The 23,415-nt window shown below is 33.0% G+C and overlaps 1 protein-coding gene across 8 annotated transcripts in view; it reads right to left on the bottom strand.

The window, feature by feature from the left end:
- The window catches only part of LOC141536704 (ATP-dependent DNA/RNA helicase DHX36-like), a 55,682-nt gene that overhangs the window by 18,429 nt on the left and 13,838 nt on the right, over nt 1–23,415 (bottom strand). For all 8 annotated transcript variants that reach the window (XM_074257413.1, XM_074257412.1, XM_074257410.1 and 5 more), the window contains 2 exons: nt 5,762–5,922; nt 3,846–4,015 (listed from right to left, as the gene is read on the bottom strand). In XM_074257413.1, coding sequence (XP_074113514.1) covers nt 3,846–4,015; nt 5,762–5,922 — 331 coding nt within the window. The remainder of the gene's footprint in view (nt 1–3,845; nt 4,016–5,761; nt 5,923–23,415) is intronic.

Genomic DNA, 23,415 nt, shown 5'->3' with positions numbered 1-23,415 from the left:
GCCTGGCCCGAGACTTGACCTAATGGTTCAATATTTTGGAACCAAGCCTTGGGAGATCACGATTGGCCAAGGTCTGGTCCGAGGCTTGGCAGAAAAAAAGGTTCACTTGAGCTAAGAAAATATTTTTCCTTCTAATTATTTTCTTGAACAAAAAAAAATTTTTGTTTGACAGAAGAAATTTCACTTATTCCAACAAAATTAATTCTCTTGCTTTAAGAAATACATATCTTGATCCAAGAAAATCTTTTTGTTTTAAGAAAATTCAGCCTCTTGCTCCAAAAAATTTAGTTCTTGATAGAAGTAAACTTTCTTATTTTGAGAAAATTTTTTTCTTGCTCCAAAAAATTAAATATCTCGATAGAAGTAAGTTTTCATTAATATTTTTATTGATTAACATGTCAAATGGGAAGATCAATTAATATTGAATTTTTTTTTTTTTCATTCAATATGTATAATTGCACGCTAAAAACCCTATCAACCCTAGCGGATTCGTGGTGACGGTCAAAATACGGTCAAACGACGGTGGATTCACCGTAAATTCACTTTACCGATGAAAGAAAGTCTATTGATGGTCGAACAACCGTCATTCGACGGTGAAAAATAAGTCAAGTTGTGAAGTATTCTAACGGTGATTGCATGGTTCATAAAGTAAACATTGTACAAAATTTTCTCCATTTTTTTTTATTCGATAGCCATGACTTCCCGATCCTTTGATTGTCTTCAGACATAAATACAACAGTGAATGACTGGTAAAAATTCGGTGAATAAAGAGTATTTCGGTGGTGAATCTACAGTAATCTGTGGGTGAATTTAAGGTCAAATGGTGGTAAAGAAGATAACGCCGGTAAAGTAGAAATTTTCTAAGCGGCTGAGTGAATATAAGTTTGATTTGTAATTATAAAAAAATTTCATAAAATAATATATATAAGGCAAATAAAATACAAATAAATAGTTAACAAAAAATAACTTGAAAAAAGTTTCAGTCACTACAATTTTTGACATTATTAAAAAAAAAAAATTTTTTATAAATTTTTGTAAAATTTCAAAATTTTTTTTTTCATGAAATCTTAAATTTAACATGGACTCATCAAATTAAAGTGTTACGTTCTCGTAAATTTTAAATTTATATAAAATTTTATAAATTTATTTTAAAAATTATTCAATAGTTATTTAAATTATTTAATTATTATCCGAAGTATTTCGTAACGGAAATACCTCGAGATAACAGATTTCTAGAACGTCAACGCAGCCCAGTAGACTAAACAGTCTACGTTGTGGGATTTGGACTGCGTTGATGTTCTCATAGGGTAACCTGAGATGCAACGTTGCTAAAAAAACATTATAAAAACTTATTGTAATAATTATAAAATATACATTCTGTCTTCAGACTTCATCTGAGGCAGTCAGTCTGAGGACCTAGCAGAAGAGCAATCTCTGCTGGTCCGAGGCTGAGCCTGTCAATTCCTTGATAATAAATTTTGTTAATTGTTAAACAATTATGGAAATTTATTAAAACCTTAACCCAGGGTTGAGAGCGCTTATCAGCGTTCCACCCTGGTTCCTTTACCTAGAGCGCTAGCCAGCGATCAGGTATCCTATCCTCTAGATATCCGAATTATTACCCCCAGGGTGTGAGCGCTTATTAGCTGTTCTCATCCTGGTGAAATCGCCCAGAGGGCTAGCCAGCGTTCAGGCACTCTATCCATTACCTACCTGTAGGCAGGTAAATTAAAAAGGAAAATATTAAATTATATTTTATAAATAAAAATAAAAGTATTGAATTATAAAAAGTACTTCGCGAAGGAATCAATGACATGACCCACCTGGAGTCTATTGACATCCTAATCAGGTCAAAATCTGGACTTAAATTATTTAAATAAATTTTAATTAATTACACCCAAAATTTGGGAACGTAACAAAGGAAAGATTTCTTTATAGTTAATAAAATTTAATGCATTCATTTTGGGTGACAAATTCAGAGAATGAGTTATTGTTTAGAGTTCGTGAAATAGAAATATTTATCAAAACAACATCAAGTATCCGTAAAATAGATCGTGATTCAAAGACGTTTTTAATTTACGTTTGGTATAGCATTACAGGAAAATCTCTTGACTTTCGATCAGATGATCCGAGTTTGATTTCCGGTCTGGGCGATGTGATTTTACACTGATTTTTTTTTTTCAATATTATCACATACGCGAACATTTTACGAGCTTAATACCGATTATTCTGGGTGAATGCACTTATTTTGTTACATCGGATTCCTATAATGAGACGGTGAATCGACCGTAATGAGCTATAGTTCTATGCTGGTGAATTAATGGTCAAATGTCAGTAAAATCACCGTGAGTTCACCCGCAGAAGTAGGTATTTCTCGGATCTTCAGTTGATAAGTCAACAGTCAAAATTATTCACAATGATACCTGATAAAGACCGTCAAATCACTTCATCTAGACTAATGTATTTGACTGCTGTTTAACCGTGAATTGGCCATATTATAACCATGGCAGTGAAACCGCTGGGGAAATGACGTGAATATCGTTTATTTTAACACAAAGTGTGTTGAATTTTAACACTAATTTTGTGCTGACCGTATTTAACACAGAAATTATATTGATTTTAAACAATATTTTCAACTCTAAATGTGATCAGATTAGAACTTGATTGTCGTACACTGGCATGGAACCAATGACTTCCCGATTTTTTTTAAATCATCCATTTGTATAGCGAGAACTTAAAAATTTAGGAAAAGTAATCTTAGATGTGAAAAAAAAATTTTATTACGATGCACAATGACGATAAAAATTGCTGTGAAAAAAGTTGAAAAAAAAATTTTTTTTTATGTTTTTTCATCTTAGATGATTGAAATTAAAAATTTAGTATAATAAACACAATTATACAATTTTCTCCGTGTATCTCAAAATCTGCTATACCGAAATAATTCAAGCTGACATGTAATCTAATGGTAATAAAATTCTTTCGAACGTCGTAAACCGCGTTTTCATCGCCCGCGCGAGTACACACACACACCTCAAATAAGTCCATCGCATATTCTTGTAGAGAATTTAACACTCTACGAAAAAGGTCACTTACACTTTAATCATAGAGATAGCCGGTCTAAAGATATTTAAACGTACATGGAGAAAAAAAAACAGCACTGATTACTATTTTGTACAATAATCAGTAGTGTTTTGGAAGAAAAAGTGGTCAAAATGCTTGAAACAGTAGAGAGCGCTATGTAAAAACTACTGGCTACTTTCTGCACATTACTGAGACGTGCGCTGTCATTAACCAGTCTTGTCTCATACAGCACTCTCTACTGTCTATCAATACTTTTCTAATATTTGTATAAAACAGTAACCATTGATGTTTTATTTTCTCCGTTTAAATAACACACTCATTGACATCATCGTAAAAATAGTCATCAGAACTGCTCCTTAGAATACGCTGAGATCTGATGAGAACTCGATTTTCGAAAGTTTGGGTGAAACCAATAACTATCCGATTCTTGAAAAACATTAATTTTTATGGTGGGAAATTGAAAATTGAAATTTCAGTTTCTTATAGAATTCTTTGTAAAATAGTATAATTTTCATTACATTTGACAATACAAAATAGTAAGAAATTTTTCGTCCATTCATAAGGTGCCACTTTCTCAAATAATACATAGATTAAACGTTGCGCATTTCGTTAATTTTGAAAAGAGTGCATGATTATATCACAGTATTTAATAATTTTTATAATTCAATTCATTAGTGAGTATATAAAAATTAATTTTTGTTTATGAAGAAAAATATAATAAAACAACTGTTTCTATAAAATAATAATTTACACGTGAAATTTACCTCAAGTGTCTGCCGTAAAGTCAAATCGGGAAAGAAAACATCTTGCTGTTGAACGTAGCAAATTCGACGACGCCATCGTTTCGTTAACCTTTCTCGATTCAACCATATTTCTCCATTATCTAAACCTATCCGCCCTGACAAACAATTCAATAATGTTGTTTTTCCACATCCTAAAAATAAAAAACACAAGTAATTAGTAAAGAAAAATAACTAAATATTCACACAATTATAAATAAATTACAACAAAAAAAGTAAGGAATATGGTTTATCCCAAAGGCCTTTCATACTAACGGAAATATCGTGAAGAATCACTTTTCTTACAATATTCTTCAATTTTTTAATACGCGTACTTTCAAGTGTCCTCTATACGAATAAATTATTTTTAATAGTCTTTGCGGTGTTAATTTTCGAAATATTAGCAATTAAGAATCGTACATCTAACATGTATTCCCTATCCTGACCGTAGTTAGAGTGAAAATTTTATTGAACAACAACCATACTTTTCTTAGAATTTTTTTGAAAAACTGAGAATATTTAATTGAAGTTATAACAAGTATTTTTTATCAAAAATAACATAAACGAGTGATATTCATTTTTTTATAAAAAATGTTTGAAGTTAGGAATGATAGTCTGTAAAGAGAGCCAGCGATAGTGCGTGAGAAAGAAATCAATAGCCATAAGCTATTGGTGTCTTTTTTTGCCGTGATACCTCCTTAAACGCTCAAAATTACGTTTTTGAGCTGTCCGAGCTCAAAAATTTGATAGATGTTTAATAAAACACTATTTTATGAATTTTCAAACTGTGATTATTTTTGAATGAATAAACCAATTTTCATGTAGTTGGCGGTATTCGACGTAGTGATTTTAACCTCATCAATAATTTTTGAGTTCAAATTGATCAAGCTAGAAAATTTCGAAGTAATTCCGAAAAAACACTTTCTTCGGTTTCTTTTCGATAACGATAACTCACGAACGAATCAACCGATTTCGACCAGGCTCGCGGCAATCAATGTAGTTTTTTTTATGTTAAGAGCTAATTAGTTTTTAAAAACGATCAGTAAAGCCATTTAAAAGTTATTCGAAAAAAAACCCCATATAAAAAAATTTTTTTTTGTAGTTTATTTGAGATTTCTCAAAATCTATCGGTTCAAATCGTATTAAAAATCCAAGGTTGGTCAAGAAGCCCTTTTAAATGGCGCCAACGGCGACGACCATAGGACATACGGACTTAGTGACATCCTCGGCAAAATAGTCCAAATCGTTTTCTAGGACCTCAAAACGTGGAGATCTGATAAAATCTCGATTTTTGAAACTCAGAATGAATCTAATAACTTCCCAATTTTTGACTTTTCTTAATGGGTTAAAATATATATATATATATATATATATATATATATATATATATATATATATATATATATATATATATATATATATATATATATATATATATATATATATAAACATATATAATAGATAAATTTGTCATTAAAGATAAATTTGGGAATTAGGGAAATAAAGGATAAGGGGGAAGGGAAGGACCTTTACGTAGTAGGAATTTTCGGTAACTGAAAAAAGTAATTCGGACAGCCCAGACCGGGACTCGAACCCGGATCGTTTGGTTACGCGCCAAAGGCTCGTAAAAATTGTTTCTTAACCAATGTTTCTGAAATTATTAAAAAAGAATTTCAGCATTACCTTGAAGCAAAAAAATTGAGTAAATGTTAAATATAATAAAATTTTAGATAAAAATCTAAAGTAAATAAAGTTATATAATTCGTTCACTGAATATAAGACATATAAAACGTTCAACAATTTATACCATTTATCTAAATGGTGGATATATAATAAACAAAATGGCAGAGTTATTGAAGTAGTGTAAAGATTAAAAATGTTCAATAAAAATTTTGCTATACCTGAAGGTCCCATAACAGCTAAAAGTTCTCCAGGCTTAACCACTCCTGCAACGTCGCGAAGAAGAACACGCTTCTCTCTAAATACTTGTAAATCTCGAAAAACTAGTTGTATTGGACGAGAATCCAAAGGACATTCTAATTGCAGAATTGAAGATTCCACTCTAAAAAGACAAAAAACATCATTATTTTGATATAAATTACTTCGATACTTAGATTTTCATAGAATTTTTTAGCAGAAGCTTAGTTTGGGCATTTCCGCTGAAAATTCAAAATTTGGCCGGAAGTGCTTAATTAAATCTGCTGTTAAAAATTCTATGAAAATCGAATAAATCCTCTCCCCTCAAAATATCGCAGAAAATGCCCAAAGACAGCCCCTGTTAAAAGCGGAACTCAAAATTCCAATTTTAAGAGGTCCTCCAAGGAAGTTACATTTTTGCACATTCTAATATATATATATATATATATATATATATATATATATATATATATATATATATATATATATATATATATATTAGAATGTACCACTGATCGTATCAACATAAAACTACGACCATTCGACGCGAAATTTTTCCTCGATAGTTTATGGCTATTTATTTTTCGAATTCCGACATTTCTTCATTTTTTTATTGCTGTTTTACTTTCATGAACATTTGTTCCGCTAATGAAAACAAAAGACAAGCATTTTCTCTTGATTCTTTTGTTTTCATGGATTTCAACGGGGTATATTAGACGGATTATGGTCTTCTGCTTTCAGCTAAAAATCTACTCCCACGAACCCACGTGCTCACTCTCATCAACCCTTCCACCCACCCACTCGAAGGATTCCTATCTATAGAATCACTCGTCACCAAATCTCGGGAACCATAGGACTTAGTAACGTGAAACTTGGTAGAAATATTACTTTTGCTATGTAGAGGTCAGCTAAGAACTCATTTTAAGAAAATCATCCCCCAAAGGGTTTTGCGGGGGCGTTAACAATGACAAATTCCCTTTTTTAAACTATAGCTCCTATAGACTCTAAATTTGGTAGGAATCGTCTGTAAAAGATGTAGAAATAGTCTTTGAACGAATTTTACAATACAGCTTGGCGCACCGATATTGGCCCATGCTTGGGCCAAGACTGGGTAATCAGCTTTGACCAACCCAATGATTACCCGAGCCTGGGCAAAGACTAAGCAACCAAGCCTCGGTCAGTCCAATAATTATCCGAGCCTAGGCCAACACTGGTTTTGTTTGGATTCAAACTCCCACAACCTGCTTCATGAGTGTCCACCTCTCACCTAATGAAGGGATTTGTGTGTTCCAACAGAAACTGGCAAATATAGAAGATGCAATCACTAAGTTCAACGGTGAAGTCATCGTCGCTGGTGTCGAATTCGGTAAACCCCACCGAAAACGATTGATTCGATCGGAAGATATCGCAACCACTAGAAAAAGTGCAAAAGTTGTGTTTTTCAGCTCGAAGAGCTCAAACCTTTGGATTAAATAATTTCTCGAGCGTTTTGCACTTGTATCCCTCGCAACCTTGAGATTAACGTGGAAACACTGTTTGTGGTAACAACGTATTATTTACGCAATTTTCACTGTGGATTTATTCCATTTCTAGTTAAAAACATCTCCACCAAAAAAGCCTCACTTTAAGTGATGTTTTAAACATCTCATAACAAATTTTTCTTTACTATCAACATCTCATCATTATCATTCTTAACGGATGTTCGAATGATAAACTTTAGCTAATCATCATCAACTTAATTAAATTATTTTCGTTAGTGGGGGGTTTCGTCCCTGGACCCCAACTTTGGGTCACCCATCACAAAACGCCACACACTCACCACGTATCACTTTATCAACAATAATTACACAAACACAAACGCACGTAATCGTGTTGCATCCTTTTAACATGATTTGAATGTGTGTTTACTCGCAAATAGGCTGAATTGTAATATCTCCTAATTATAAAAAAATTATTGAGACGTTAAAATTACAACATACGCCATCATATAAATTATTTACTTACATTCCATTATGAACAAATAATAATATATGACATTTTTTTCAGAAATATAATGCAAAAACGTACAATGAATTAAAAATAAATAAAGGATTACATACAAATATTAAAACTAATAATTAACACGACAACAATATAAATTAATTTTATACAACACTTCATTTCACATAAACATTAATTAAGAATCTAAATTTTGAGCAATACCAGGTAACTACTGTAAAATATTTGCTAGATGAAACTGCTCAAAAATATTAAAAATACGGCGCTTATGGTCACGGTAACGATGTATATCTATATATTTGTCAAGTTGAATCGTTTTTAATCGCTTTGAGCCATTTCGAATCGTTTCAAATCTTTTTTTCTAATCAGGACGTCTATTATCGGCAACTCTTCCAGTAGCTATATACCGAAGACATACCAATAATCTCCGTTCAGACATTAATGTTATCAACATAACATAACATAACATTTGTGTGTGTTTATTCAACATTAGACCAACACGTAAGCTTGCCACCGTGTTGTGCCCTTTTTTATCATAGTTTTTGTGTGTGTTTATTCGATATGAGACTGACACATAAGCTTGTTACTGTAATGATAAGATGTTGGTAGTCGAAAAAAATTTCTTGTGAGATGTTTTTTGTCACTGGTTTTGAAAATGACTTGCAATTTACGTCAGTATTATGTACAATTGTGACTAATTATTGATGTTAAATAATGACTCTCAAATGACATCGGTATAATGTACGATCGTGACTTATTACTGATGTAACCACATGATGTTAAACTTATATTAAGATTACGTACAATGGTGATTTGTCACTGATGTGAACGCATGTTAAACTTACGTCGTTATGACATACAATGATGGCATTAATGTTACGTAATATTGTAGTTTATATATTATGTCAATTATACGTAATATCTAAGTCATTTCCGTGACATCACAGAGAAGTAATAAACTTAAATCAGTATGATGTCAAAATTATTTCACAAATTTTTATATCACAATTGGATCACAAGACAGGTCGATTTTACGTCATATTCACGAAAAAAAGTGAGACATTCCTATGACTTATAAATGACGTCATATTACAGTCATGTGTTCACTGGGAACGGTGTAATATTTTTTGACCAAAACTATCGCAATAAATAATCATATAACAAAAATTTACTTTTCGTTTATATGGTTACAGTATTTATATATATTGATTAGCTGTTACCCGCCCGCTCTACTGGGCAGAGAATTGTATTTAGAATTGAATAAAATTGTATTTTTAGATTTAGACTTGAAATTTAATTGGGATATTGTTTTGACTTGCACAGATTCTACATTCCATCGGATTGTCCTGTACCTTTTCTCCATGTGATTATTATAGCTAGTATTCATTGTCACTTTCAATGTGCCATCACTATAACATTCCCGAGACTTTTTTCCTAGAATGAACAATAATTAACATGAAAAAATAAATTTGAAAAGAGCTTTGAAAGTTTCATCAGTTAAAGGAATTGCAAATCTCATAAGTGAAGTTGAAATCTGCCTTGCTTGAAGTGCGACGAATTTTGCTGTTAATTAAAATTTCCTCCATGAAATTAATTTTTCGTAGAAAATTATTTGTATATGTTTTTTACGAGTTCTCTTTAAATAAGTAGACAAATTTCTTTTCCACAGCTCAAGTGTTTAGAAAATGCTTTCATTTTAATCTGTTACATTTCCGCGATCCCGTAATAAGAACAATTCATTGGTAAGAAATCTAACTTAAACTGATTTAAAATGATTTAAAATAATTTAAAAGCATCTCGTTTGAATACTTATAGATATACAATTAACACAAAAGTAATCATTTCAAATAATCTTTCCGAATCAGGGCATGTAAAGTTAAATTTCGGAAACCTTACAATAACTTTTTCGCCGCTGTCAAAGAGACGGTTGTTGTAAGAAAATATAATTATCAAGGAAAAAAAAATATTTAAATCGGTTGGGCTTCAAGGCCATCCCTGTAATTTCCTGTTTCTTTTAAAATTCTATCAAATTTTATATCAGTAAAAACTGTATTTGAAAAATATGAATTTTTTGACAATTATCACTCCCGCACTTTTATGTTGGGGAGGAATTTCGGAGTCAGTAGAAGTTACAGTTTAGAAATTAAAATTTTAGATTTTAACACTCACCCCCGCAATCCCTATCAAGAGTAGACTATATTGAAATCCATTTTGAGATGATCTCTACATGAGAAATAAAATATTCCTATCCAATTTAGAGATTTTAGAAGCTATATTTTCGAACAAGATTTTTTATTGTTAACACCCACCCCCGCGATCCTTATTTGAGGTAATTCATTGTAAAATTTGTTCTAAGATCATTTTTATATAACTTATAGAAAACTCCTACCAAATTTGGTGACTATAGGAGCTATAGCTTGGAAGTTAAAAATTTTAATAGTTAACACCCACCTCCGCAAACCCTGTGACGTGAGCTATAGTAAAATTCGTTCGTATATTATTTCTACATCTCTTACAGAAAATTCCTATCCAATTTGGAGTCTATAGGAGCTATAGTTTAGAATCGGAAATTTTTCACGTTGTTAACGTCCCCAAAATCTTTTTTGGGGTGGGATATCGTAAAATTTGTTCATGAATTATTTATACATTTCATATAAAAGATTTCTACCAAATTTGGAGTCTGCAGAAGCTGTAGTTTAAAAATTAAAAATTTTCATTGTCAATACACACCCCCGCAATCTCCTGTGGGGTGATTTATCGTAAAATTTTTTCATAGACTATTTCTTCATCCCTCACAGAAGATTCCTGCCAAATTTAGAGTCGATAGGAGCTACAGTTTAAAAACGGGAATTTTTCATTATTAACGCCCCCGCAGACATCGTTGGAGGAGGAATTTCTTAAAATACGTTCTTAGCTGACCTCTAGATGACAAAAATAATATTCCTATCAAATTTCAAATCTCTACGCCTGATAATCCCAGTTATATCGTAATGAGTCACTGTATACCAAAAAATCTCCGATATTTAGATTAGTTTTTTAGTGAATTGAAACATACCAAAAAAAAAAAATTCTGGCCAAGTTTCAAAGATTTAAATCTATAGATTAGAAGATAAAAATTTTATAAATTTGTAACACCCCCGCACAGCCCTCTGGGGGTGGAATATCATAAAATTAGTTTCTACTAAATTCAAATATGCCAAAATAAATATCCTGACTAAGTTTTATACCTATAAGAGTTTTATTTTGAAAATGTGGATTTTTTTTTTTATTAAAGCCCCTGGAACCTCTTTTGGGGGTTGGAATTCCGTAAAATTCGTTCTTAGCTGACCTCTACTCAGTGAAAAAAATATTCCTACCAAATTTCAAGTCTTTGGGTCTTATAGTTCCAAAGATATCATGATGAGTGACTATATACGTGGAAATCTCTTATATATCTAGAGATAAAAGATGAATAACCAAAAATATCGTCTCGTGTTATAATGTTGTGGATGCGTGGGTGAATGTATAGAAGTTCGTAGGTGGATGCGTGGGAGTGCGGGGCTGGAAACGCTTTTAAAAGCGTTAAAGTGATGTTAGACATTTTGCCAGTCTTTATGTGCTCGAATATGAAGAAAAAGTGATGTTCATTTGTTTTATTAGAAGAGACAAATGACTATCCACATAAATTTGACAAAAAATGATCAAGGGTTGATGGAATTAAAAAAATTAATATTCTAAAACCTTCTACAACTAATTCCACGTCGAATGGTCATGGTCTCATGCCGATCGGTCCAGTAGTTTTTAAGTTTACCGCGGTGGAAAAAAAATGATTTCTTATATAGACATAGATTACGGTATGTCATTTCGAGGCGACTTTTTTTTTTCAACGGAAAAACAAGCTGAAATCTTACAGGAAGGTGAGAAAAGAACCCTGTTCAAAGTGGAGTTCTTAATATTAATATTTAGAGGTGCCTGTTTGTAATTTCTCATTTCCTATTTAAAAAACATGAGAAAAAAATTTTTTTTTTTATTTTGTTTTTCTTGTTCATCCCTGTTTATCTCTGTTAATGTCTGAAGCATTAAATACGCTCAGGCCTGTTCATGCCTGTTCATGCTAAAGACCAAGTATGCTAAGAAAAAATTTTTGAATATGGTACAGTGTATGTACATTAATTTCGATTTATAAATTTGTAAATTGTCAATAAACGATATATTTTATTATTCAATAAATGATGATCAAGCCTGAGCGTATTTAACGCTTCAGACATGAACAGGCATGGACAGGCATGACCATGTTTAATTTCAGGCCTGATCATACATGAACAGACATGGTCATCTGCTGGTGGTACAGCCGTACAATTATATCTAATCATTTTTTTTTTATTTTAATTCATCATAGAGAATTTCGTATGAGTCTATCAAGTACTATATCAATAAAATAAAACAAAGTAATTGATTAAAAGTAACAGTGGGCTATCAAACCTGACCATGTCTGATCAGGCATGATCAGGTCAATTCATGCCATATTAGGCAGGGTCATTTTTCATGTCTGATCATTTTTTCCCAGGAGGTTTCTTTTCTCACCTTCTTGCAAGTTTTCAGCCTGTTTTTTTGTTGAAAAAAATTAGGAAAACGATTAACCCTGAAGGCCATCCCTGCAACTTCCCGTTAATATCTGAGCGCTTAAAATATTGCACTTATGAAGTTTTTGTGCTCTTCGAGCTCAAAAATACAATCTATGTGTTGTTTTAAGCTCTCCGAGCTCAAAAAGATACCTTTTCTATGTTTTTGAGCTTTTTGAGCTCAAAAGTCTTATAGAAGTTTCATAGAGCATTATTTTTCGAAATTTTAAACTGCAATAACTTTTGAATAGGTGAACCGATTTCCACGCGGTTGGCGGCATATTACGCAGTTTTTGAAGCTTCATAAAGGATTTTTAAGTTTAAATTGATCGAATTAAAAATTTTGGAGTAATTCCGAAAGAATACTTTTTTTGGTTTTCTTTCGACAACGATAACTCACGAATGAATCAACCGATTTTGACCGGACTGGCGGCGATCGTCGTGATTTTTTAATGTTGAAAGCTGATAAGTTTTTGGAATCGATCAATAAAGCCGTTTGAAAGTTATTTCAAAAAAACTACATTTGAAAAAAAATTTTTTGTAGTTTTCTTGAGATTTCTCAAAGTCTACCTGTCCAAATCGGTTCAAATTGTATTCATAATTTAAGTTTGATCAAGCCCTTTTGAATAGTGCCGACCGCGATGGAATCAGTCAAGCTATTCAAAAGTTATAAGAGGGTTAAATACACACACACACACACACACACACACACACACACACACACACACACACACACACACACACACACACACACACACACATATATATATATATATATATATATATATATATATATATATATATATATATATATATATATATATATATATATATACATGCATACAGACATACGGACATCATCGCGGAAACACTCAGGGAAGCTTCCTAGGACCTCAAAACGTTGAGATCTAATGGAAACTCGATTTTCGAAAAACGGGGTAAAACCAATAACGTCCCGATTTTTGAAAATTTTCAATTTTCTTAGTGAGAAGTTAAAAAATTCGTCTCAAAATGACACACCCTAATATTTATGTTAAAATCCATTATATGTATAATTAATATACGTGATTTGATAGCAAAGATAGAAAATTAATCTTAATTGAAACTTTCTTTTTACCGCCAACGTTTTGTCCACATTTCTTCCTTTCTTCAAGGCTTTTTAATGAGAAACAAATCCATCAGTATACTATGCGTGTCTAACTTTTTGAAAATAAAATGTTAAAGTTAAGCCTATAGCATCATATTTTTCAAGTGTTAAAAGTATATAATCTTTAAGAAAAATCTAAAAAATTAGACAAAAAATTTGTAATTTATGTTAGTTAAATTTAATTTTTTTGACAAAATTATCTATTTATGATTTTAATTTTCCATGTTTACAACATACACACTTATATTAATATATCCGTATGATAATCTGATAACCGATAATTGAGTGTTTATTTAGAAACAATATTCATTGTCTTATTTATAAATAAAAATATTGACCTTGTCATAAGACTATATTATATTCTGTTTTAAAAATGATTGCATTTGCTTTTTTTTATGAATTGATGCCCTCCTCCCGGCCAGCAGCACTCGCTCGCTCGCAAACATTTTTTTCAATGCAATTTTTTCCGTACTTTCGACCGGGTAGCAAGAAAACTAGTATACACTACAAGGGTAGAAATTTGAGAGCCCTGAACTGCGCGCCATGATGCCCGAGGCGAAGCAGGGCAGGAATCTCAATTTTCTGCACTTGTAGTCTAATATACTATTAAAAAATAAAGGAATATTTTATTTCTGATTGTCTGCGAGTCTGATAGAAGTTTAACACAACACTATTCTTAAATTTACAAACTGCAATCTACAATTACTTTTGAATGAATAAACCGATTTTCATGCGGTTAGTAGCATTACACACAGTTGTCTGAATCATATGATTTACTTTTAAACACAAATATTGATCAGATCGAAAATTTTGGAGAAATTTGAAAAATTAATTTTTTCCAGATTTTTTCGACGACGATAACTCACGAAAGAATCAAACGATTTCGACCGGATTAGCGGCGATCAACGTCCTTTTTTAATGTGAAGAGCTGAGTAGTTTTCGAAATCGATTTGTAAAACCGTATAAAAGTTATTCCAAAAAAAACAAATTTGAAAAAATTTTCTTTAGTAGTTTTTTCGAGATTTCTCAAAATCTACCCGTCAAAATCGGTTCAAATTGTTAGCGAAATAAGTTCGGTTAAGCCTTTTCGAATAGCGACACCCTGCAATTAAATCGATCAAGCCGTTCAAAAGTTAGACATACAGACACCATCGTAAAAATCGTCAAGAAAGCTTCCTAGGACCTCAAAACGTCGAGATCTGATGAAAACTCGATTTTTTAAAAACAGGGAAAAATCAATAACTCCCCGATTTTCGGAAATTTTCATTTTTCTTAGCGGCGAATTAAAAAAATTAAAACGTATAGGGTAGAAGTACCGGTTTTGACTATTTTAGGACCATTTTTGACCACTTGATATTTTAGTAAATTTGTAAAAAATTCAATAATCGGATAAGTAATCGGAAATAATGAGTGAGCTGTATTTTATTAAATCTCAAAATCAAAGCTTAAAAAATTAATTGGTTTCATGATTTTATTTCAGTGCTTTGGATTTTTTTTTCTTCATTATTTCGCCAAAATGTTGAGTTATAATTTTTAATGAGAATAAATTACTTTATTTTTATTCAATAACTTCCTCCCCAATTAGATTCCGAATCTATTATGCATACGATGGATTGAATATTGATCCTTATAATTGTTAAATTTTTTGTCAATAAAAATCACACTATATATGTTATATACATTATTTTATATACATTATATACATTACTTTTATAAATTTAAACTTGAAAATAGAATTTAAATCAACGGTATACGAAATGATATCTCTTACATATTGTCATTACAACGTATTATTTTTGTGAATTACGTTAGTATCGTTCATATTTCAAATATTATACCTAAAAAGTTCTAATTAATCATAACGACATGTTTTGAAGCTAAATATTAAGAACATCTTAGCAATTCAGTTATGTAGTATGGATAAAACAAAAAGAAATCTAACTAACCAGTAACATCTTCACGTCTAATGTTTTACCGTAGTTGTCACATTTGTACGTAACTTTCTAATGAATTTCTGAGAAAACACATGAACCTGTCGCAGGAATTAGAGGGGAATGATGAAACGACAAAGAACACACTGTAAAGTTAATGAATCATCTATGACCCAGTAATGTATTAATGATTTACGTATCTTCATTAAATTATTTACCACAATATAATAAATAATTATGTAGAATGAATAAATAATTAGTCAATAATAATAATTATAAGGTAAACCTACCTGAGTATTGTTCCCATAGCAAATAATTTTGGAACATAACTGTCGTAACGTTGAGCATGCAGATGAAATTAGAAGAACTACTCACTAGTAGAACGCATCGTGACGGGAGGGCGATACACAAAAAGACGAAGCATCGACACGAGGAGATAATAAATTCTCAGCAATGGCGGTATCACGACGTCATGAAGTTCAGTGAACTTGCGCTTACGGGAAGAATCTCTGTCCACGTTAAATGTATGTTGTATTGTATGTATATAACCCGTATGCATATAAGTATTTATATATAATACATAATATAAATATATAAAATTTTATTGGCCACTATCGAAATTGAACTCAATGTAGTGCATAAGCAAGAAGTGCCGCTTGTGAGTCTTTTAGTCAAAATATTACTCAGTTTATTCGATCAGAGGCCCATTAATACCGGATCGAACAGAAAAAAAGCACTGACTAGTCTGACGGTTTGTGCAATTAAAAGTTCAAAAGGTTCGTTGAACTCCAAGTACCCCTTTATTTTCATCATTTCATTAATTTTTGTTATTTCTCTTTCTCTCTCAACTCAATCATTTTAATATTTAATCTTTTATTATTTTCTATATATAAATAAGTTTTTAGGTAGACAATAGTAATTTATTTTGGGAACGCATGATTACAGTTACAATTTTTCTGATGTGACAATTAAAAAAAAAATTCGGAAAACGGTTGACCCTGAAGGCCATTCCTGCAACTTCCCGCCAATTCTATACCTATTCTATACGCTTGAAATTGCACTTATGACGTTTTTGAGCTCTTCGAACTCAAAAATACAATTTGTGTGTTATTTTGAACTCTCCGAGCTCAAAAGTCTGATAGACATTTGATACAATACTATGTTTCAAATTTTTAAAACGCAATAAATTTTGAATGAAAATCTGATTTTTTCGCGGTTGGTGGCATTCTTCGCAGTTCTTGAGCATCATGAAGAATCTTTCAGTTTAATTTGATCGGAATAGGAATTTCGGAGTAATTCCGAAAAAACACTTTTTTCGGTTTTCTTTTATTCACGATAACTCACGAACGAATCAACCGATTTTGACCGGATCAGCGGCGATCGACGTGGATTTTTGATGCCAAGAGCTGATTTTTTAGATCAATCAGTAGAGCCTTTCAAAAGTTATTCCAAGAAAACTAAATTTGAAAAAATTTTTTTCGTGTTTTTTTCTAGATTTCTTGAAATTTACTAGTCCGAATCGGTCCAAATTGTGTTCAAAATCTAAGTTTGGTCAATCCCTTTCGAATGGCACCAACTGCGATAAAATCGATTCTCGAAAAACAGGATAAAACTAATAACTTCCCAACTTTTGAAAATTTTCAATTTTCTTAGTGGAAAGTTAAAAATTAGAAATACGGTTAACCCTTAAGCCATCGCTGTAACTTCTCGTTAAATCCATACCTAGGCGCTTAAAATTGCACTAATGATGTTTTTGAGCCCTTCAAGCTCAAAAATACAATTGTTTTTGAGCTCTTCGAGTTCAACAGTCTGATAGAAGTTTCATGCAACACTATTTTTTGAATTTTCAAACCGCAATAACTTTTGAATTAATCAACCGATTTTCACGTGGTTGACGGCATTCAAGGCAGTTTTTTCAGTCTTATGAAAAATGTTTGAGTTTGAATTAATCAAACTAGGAATTTCAGAGTATCTCTGAAAAAACAATTTTTTCGTTTTTCTTTTTTTTTTTTCACGATATCTCTCGTACAAATTGACTGATTTTGACCGGCTTGGTGGCGATGGACGTGGTTTTTTAATGTTAGAAGCTGATTAGTTTTTGGAATCGATCGGTATAGCCGTTTAAAAGATCCTTTTTTAAATAGTTGATGTAACGTTTTCATTGTTGTCGCTTTTCGTTGTTATAGTGACCACTTTAGCAACGGTTACTATGGCAACGGTTAAATATTAATGAGTAAAATTATTAATCAATTAAATTGTCGATGATAAAAATTTTGACAGAAGCGCGCAAAGCACGTTCGATTTTCTAGTATTCCAAAAAACGTCGGGGTTACACGGAGAAACAAACATCGTGATAAACACGAAACTTTGTATCGTCATTATCATAATCATGTGTATAGCGACTGTTAACAAACGTTTGTATTCTATCACTATACGTATTGTGATTACCTCAAAACGTATAGTGTTAAAGACTATACGTATCGTGATAATCACGACACACCGCTTGCAGCGCCACTACTTTCCCACTACTTTTCGCCTGGATCGTGATAGTTACGATACGTATGTTGATGAGAGCGATATTTTTTTCTCCGTGTATGTTAAAAAAAAACACTTGTTTACAAACATTTTGTCAACGACATCTCTCGAATCAATCAATCGATTTTCACGTTCTTGGCGGCGATCGACACAGTTTTTTAAGCTTTAATGATTATTTTATTTAATTAATAAACGATCCGGAAATAAATGTCGAAGTTATGTAAGAAAAACACTTTTGTCGGTTTTCTTTCGTTCACGATATCTCCCGAACGAATCAACCGATTTTGACCGGATTAGCGGCGAATGACGTGGTTTTTCGAGCTTATGGACGGATTAGTTTTTTAAGTTGATCGATAAAGCTGTTTAAAAGTTATTCGAAAAAACTGCTTTCAAAACAAACTTTTTTCTTGTTTTTTTAGATTTTTCAAAATTTCTCAAAATCTATTTATAGGTCCCGATCGGTGTAATCGTCCAAAAGTTTTAAGTGGGGCACGCACACTTATCAAAGCAAGAAAAGCGATGTTGTGGAAAGAGATCTGTAACGTTCTCGACAATGACATCTGGAGTAAAGCCTACCAAATTGTCACTAAACGACTTGGAAAGGCTTCACCAGAACCGCCGAAGTCTCCTGCCTTAACGGACAGCATTGTAGCGGAGCTGTTTCCTAAACACCCGTCGCGGGAGAAAAGACATTACGGAAAAGATGGCAAACCAACATCTTTTACAACTAAGGAGTTGCAAGACACAGCAAAGTCTTTCAAGACGGAAAAGGAACCTGGCCCTGACGGCATCCTGACGTCGGTGATCAGGACTGTAGCCCTGAAATACTTAGACATACTCCTGAACACTTACAATGTATGCTTGGTAACTGGCACGTTTCCCCCGGTCTGGAAGCGACAGAGATTGGTTTTCTTGGACAAAGGTAAGGGAACCCCCAAAACACCTTCGTCGTTCAGACCACTCTGCATGCTGGACATAGGAAAACAAAGAAGACTCCGTAAGGACATCGACCATGCCGGAGGCTTTGCCTCCAACCAACATGGCTTCCGGAAAGGTCGTTCGATAGTCGGAGCGATCGAGAAAGTCATAAAGTCAGCAAAACAAGCATGGTCTGGTAGCCTCAAAGCTCGTAAAGTATGTCTTCTCCTCACGCTAGACGTCAAAAACGCCTACAACAGCGCAAATTGGGGAGATATTTTAGACGCTTTAGAGCACAAATTTGACGCGGAGCCAGAGAATCTGGCACTAGTCGACAACTACCTGGACGAAAGAATGCTAATAGCAAGCGGAAACTACATAAGGCCCACAAGAATACGCCATAACGGCTGGCGTGCCGCAAGGCTCAATAATGGGGCCCGATCTATGGAACGTGGACTACGACGAGCTTCTTAAAATCCCATTACCAAAGCAAGTAGAGCTAACAGGCTTTGCAGACCACGTTGCGGTCGAGATAGTAGTAGACAGTGTAGAAGAGGCCGAACTACTGGTTCGGGAAACCATTGACGCCGTCGAGACCTGACTTGATAAATACTACCTGAAACTCGCCACGCATAAAACCGAGATGGTTGTTCTGACACGTCAAAAATGGTTCCCAAAACCATTCGCTGTGGACATGGGAGGAACAACACCGACGTTAATAAGGGCCCTGCGCTATCTAGGGATAGACAAGAAACTATCTTTCCGCGAACACTTCGACAGTGCATGCACGAAAGCCAGCAAGACGATGTCTAGCCTAGAAAAAATCATGACGAACACTATTGGATCAAGAACTAAAAAGAGAAGAGTTCTAGAAGCAGTCCATTCGGTACTGCTTTATGAAGCAGAAATATGGGCAGACATGTTGAAGCAAAAGACATATCGCTGAAAGATAGCGGCAGTACAGCGGCGAGGCGCTCTCTGGATTGTCTGCGCCTACCAAACGGTTTCCGAGGCGGCTATATTGGTCATTGCGGAAGTCACGCCCGTCGACTTACTAGTGTTTGAGAGAGCAAAACTCTATGACGCTAAAAACAGTGACGAAAACATGAAAGACGCAAGAACGAGGATAAAAGCGGAAACGCAGCAAGAGTGGCAGGACCGATGGACATCAGGAGGGACGGGCAGATGGACGGCGTGCCTGATCCCAAACATCAACGTCTGGCTTTCTCGGAAGCACGGAGACACGGACTTCTTCCTTGCCCAGACAAAATTGATGACGTCGAACACACGTTCTTCGAGTGTGATCGGTGGAAGGACTACAAAAGCAGCACCGAAGAAACAATTGGCGCCTCGTTCTCTCCTGAGAACTTGGTAACCTGCATGATCAAAAAAGAAGAAAACTGGTCAGCTGTCGCAACCTACGCGCAGTGCCTTTTAAATGAAAAATCGCAGAAAGGGAAGAGTAACCAGTAGAAACCAAAAGTAGGCGTCGTGAGACGCTACATGGACTGGATTGAAAAAATGCTAACAAGGTTCCTATCCAGTTTTCCCCGTAACATCTATGGGGAAAGGAGAGAGGAGGATGTTTAGTCAGTATTGTTGCGAAATAATATTGACTTCTGAGTCTGACATACCCAGGCAAACACCTAGTCCTGGCACCAACATCTAGTCCTAGCATACGTAAATGTATTTTACCTCCTCTATAAGAAAAAAAAAAATAAATAAATAAATAAATAAAACACACACAGACATAGTGACAACATCGCGAGGATAGTCAGGAAAGAGTTTCTTGTGACCTTAAAACGTCGAGATCTGATAAAAATTCTATTTTTGTCAAACGGGCTAAACTTCAATAACTTCCCGATTTTCTTAGCGGGAAGTTAAAAAAGCTTTTTTTTTTTTTTTTTTTAAATAAATAGTAGAATTTATATATATTAGGGTGTGCCAAAATGTAACTTCCGTGAAGAACCTTTTGAAATTGAAATTTCGAGTTCCGCTTTTAACAGAAGCTGTGTTTGGGCATTTCCTGAGATATTTTGGGGGGAAAGGATTTATTTGATTTCCATAGAATTTTCAACAGGAGCTTTGCTTGGGTACTTCGGGCCAAATTCTGAAATTTCAACAGAAATCCTGCTGCGCTAAAAGAAGTTATCGCTTTCTTCCTCCGTCAAGGAGAAAAATAGTATATATATACAATCTAGGGTGGGTCAAAAAAATCAATTATTTGTTTTTTACAAGTGATACGGGAAAATGGGTTGCTAGACACCTTAAAAAAACTGACACTAAATAGAACTTCTTTATTTTAATAGGAAGATCCTCCGTATTGCAGTTTTTTATTTTTTTCTCAGTCCAATAAAAAAAATTCATACCTGATCATTAATTGATTGTACAGAAAAATGTTATTAAGGATTTTGTAAAACATTTAATGCTCTACAAAAAAGGTATCTTATATTTTTTCCGTAAACCTCACCATTTGAATGCTATTGAAGATTTAAGTTAAAAATATTTAAAATAATTATTTTAATACAAATGTTATTTTAAGTATCTTATGTTTTGGCGATTAAATGAAGTGTTCAAAAGATATTCATTATCAAACTTTCATGTGTACTAATTTTAAGATTTTTTGATCAGATAATCAAAAAATTTCAATTTAATTTATTTTGAGAAAATTTATGTTTTGAGAAAAGAACAAATTGTACATTATTTATCGCTTAGTTAATTATATATCAACAAAAAAAGCAAAGTTTCCATGATAAATATATTATGATATGTTTCAGTTTTATTTAATGCTTACCGTATAATGGACGGTGTGGTTTAATGTATAAAAAATAAGCGAAAAGAATATTTGGTATAGAACAGGTAGTTCAAAGGGAAGAATAGCCAACATGTCATCGGAAGTTTCTGGATTCAAGTCTTAGTCCAAGCGTCCAAATTTTTTCTCGCATATTCTATAAGCTCTTATTAAAAAGGTCCTTTCGACTTTCTTTCTCCCCCAATTTTTCTGTTACGTGAATGTTGAAACGCTACATGTAATAATTACCTTAACTCCTTTTCTTTCCTGCTTCACAGCTATATTGAATTTTAAATTAAATTAAATTTTAAAATTAAATAATGGTTTAATTTGATTTTAAATTTTGAGAATGAAACTCAAATAATACTTATATTGATGACAAAAAATGAAATTTGTATGAAATTCATAAATTAAATTGAAATTTATCGATTATCTGATCAAAAACTCTTAAAATCAATACACATGAAAGTTTAAATTAGATAATATTTGCTTTATTATGCCAAGATCTAATGGCCGAATGGCAAACTTATAAAAAAATACAAACATAATTAAAGGTAAATCATATATACATATAAAAATAGTGAAAAGTACATAATTAAATTGATAATTAACAATGTTGACTAGTATCATTATTATTAAAATTAATAGTATTTGCTATAGTAACTATTTAATAACAATCTATTCTAAATTTAAAAATTAATAATATAAAGAAAAAATAAACATCATTTCAATTTAACCAATCCGGTAACAAAATTCTGTAAGTAATAAAGTTTAAATAAATGAGTATTGTTAGATGCCTGGGCATCGGCGGTATTTGATGACAGTTGGTTAGCAATTACTAACTTAGATGTGACTCAATGAAACGGCACAGTGGTTAGAGCAACCTGGTTCATGCTTTCTCTGAGTACTTCCAATTCGGCAGCTGGCTTTGATAATTGGCCAGTATTTGCGTCAACTTTGTATCTAAATTAGTTACTTTTCCCTTGATCACAGACTGTTCACTTTGAAAATCATCAAAGCACTTACTAAAGACATCAATTTTGGAAGACAGAGCCTTGAACTCATGAGTTAGGATTGGAATTTGGATTACCAATTGTATCATCAGGGTTAATCTGGTTTCTGGAAAAAATACCGAGTCATTGGTTGAAGAATTAAGATCTTGGGGGGTGAAGAAACTGGTGACTAAGGAAGCGATGTTCGATTCCTGTTCAGACCCGCAACTTTGGGTGGATGTAATCATAGACTTGATCAGTTCAGGACTCTGTGCAGATAAATTACTTGAACCTGCAGATCTTAAAGATTCTAGACGAGATGTAGTAGTTTTATTTTTAATTTTACTTTCCTTATCAACTCCAGTGTCTATTACATGTGTTATTGTTATTATTATTATTATTATTATTATTATTATTATTATTATTATTATTATTATTATTATTATTATTATTATTATTTTGTTATTAAATGCTCAGGGGGGTTATCCCCGGAGTCCGATTCTCCGAGGGCCCAGCCTGAGCTCCGTCCGTTACTGCTGGACCACTCCGCACAACAAGGCGGTTAGTGATCACAGCAGGCCAAAGTCATTTCCCTTAAGAGACGGAGAGAACCAAGTAAAACAGCCTTCTGCATCCTAACTGCCAAGAACTCAGCTTTTGATGAGCAAGCTGGAACTTTGGCAAGTGAGGATACAAAAGACTGCTTCATCCCTCCTAGGACGCCA

This window comes from Cotesia typhae, unplaced genomic scaffold (genome assembly GCF_013202065.1).
Source record: "Cotesia typhae breed Kobodo isofemale line unplaced genomic scaffold, CoteBio_Ctyphae scaffold_152, whole genome shotgun sequence".
In the NCBI taxonomy this organism is placed as follows: domain Eukaryota; kingdom Metazoa; phylum Arthropoda; class Insecta; order Hymenoptera; family Braconidae; genus Cotesia; species Cotesia typhae.
Note: the sequence above shows the minus strand (reverse complement) of the source record. Positions and strands in the feature narration are given on the sequence as shown.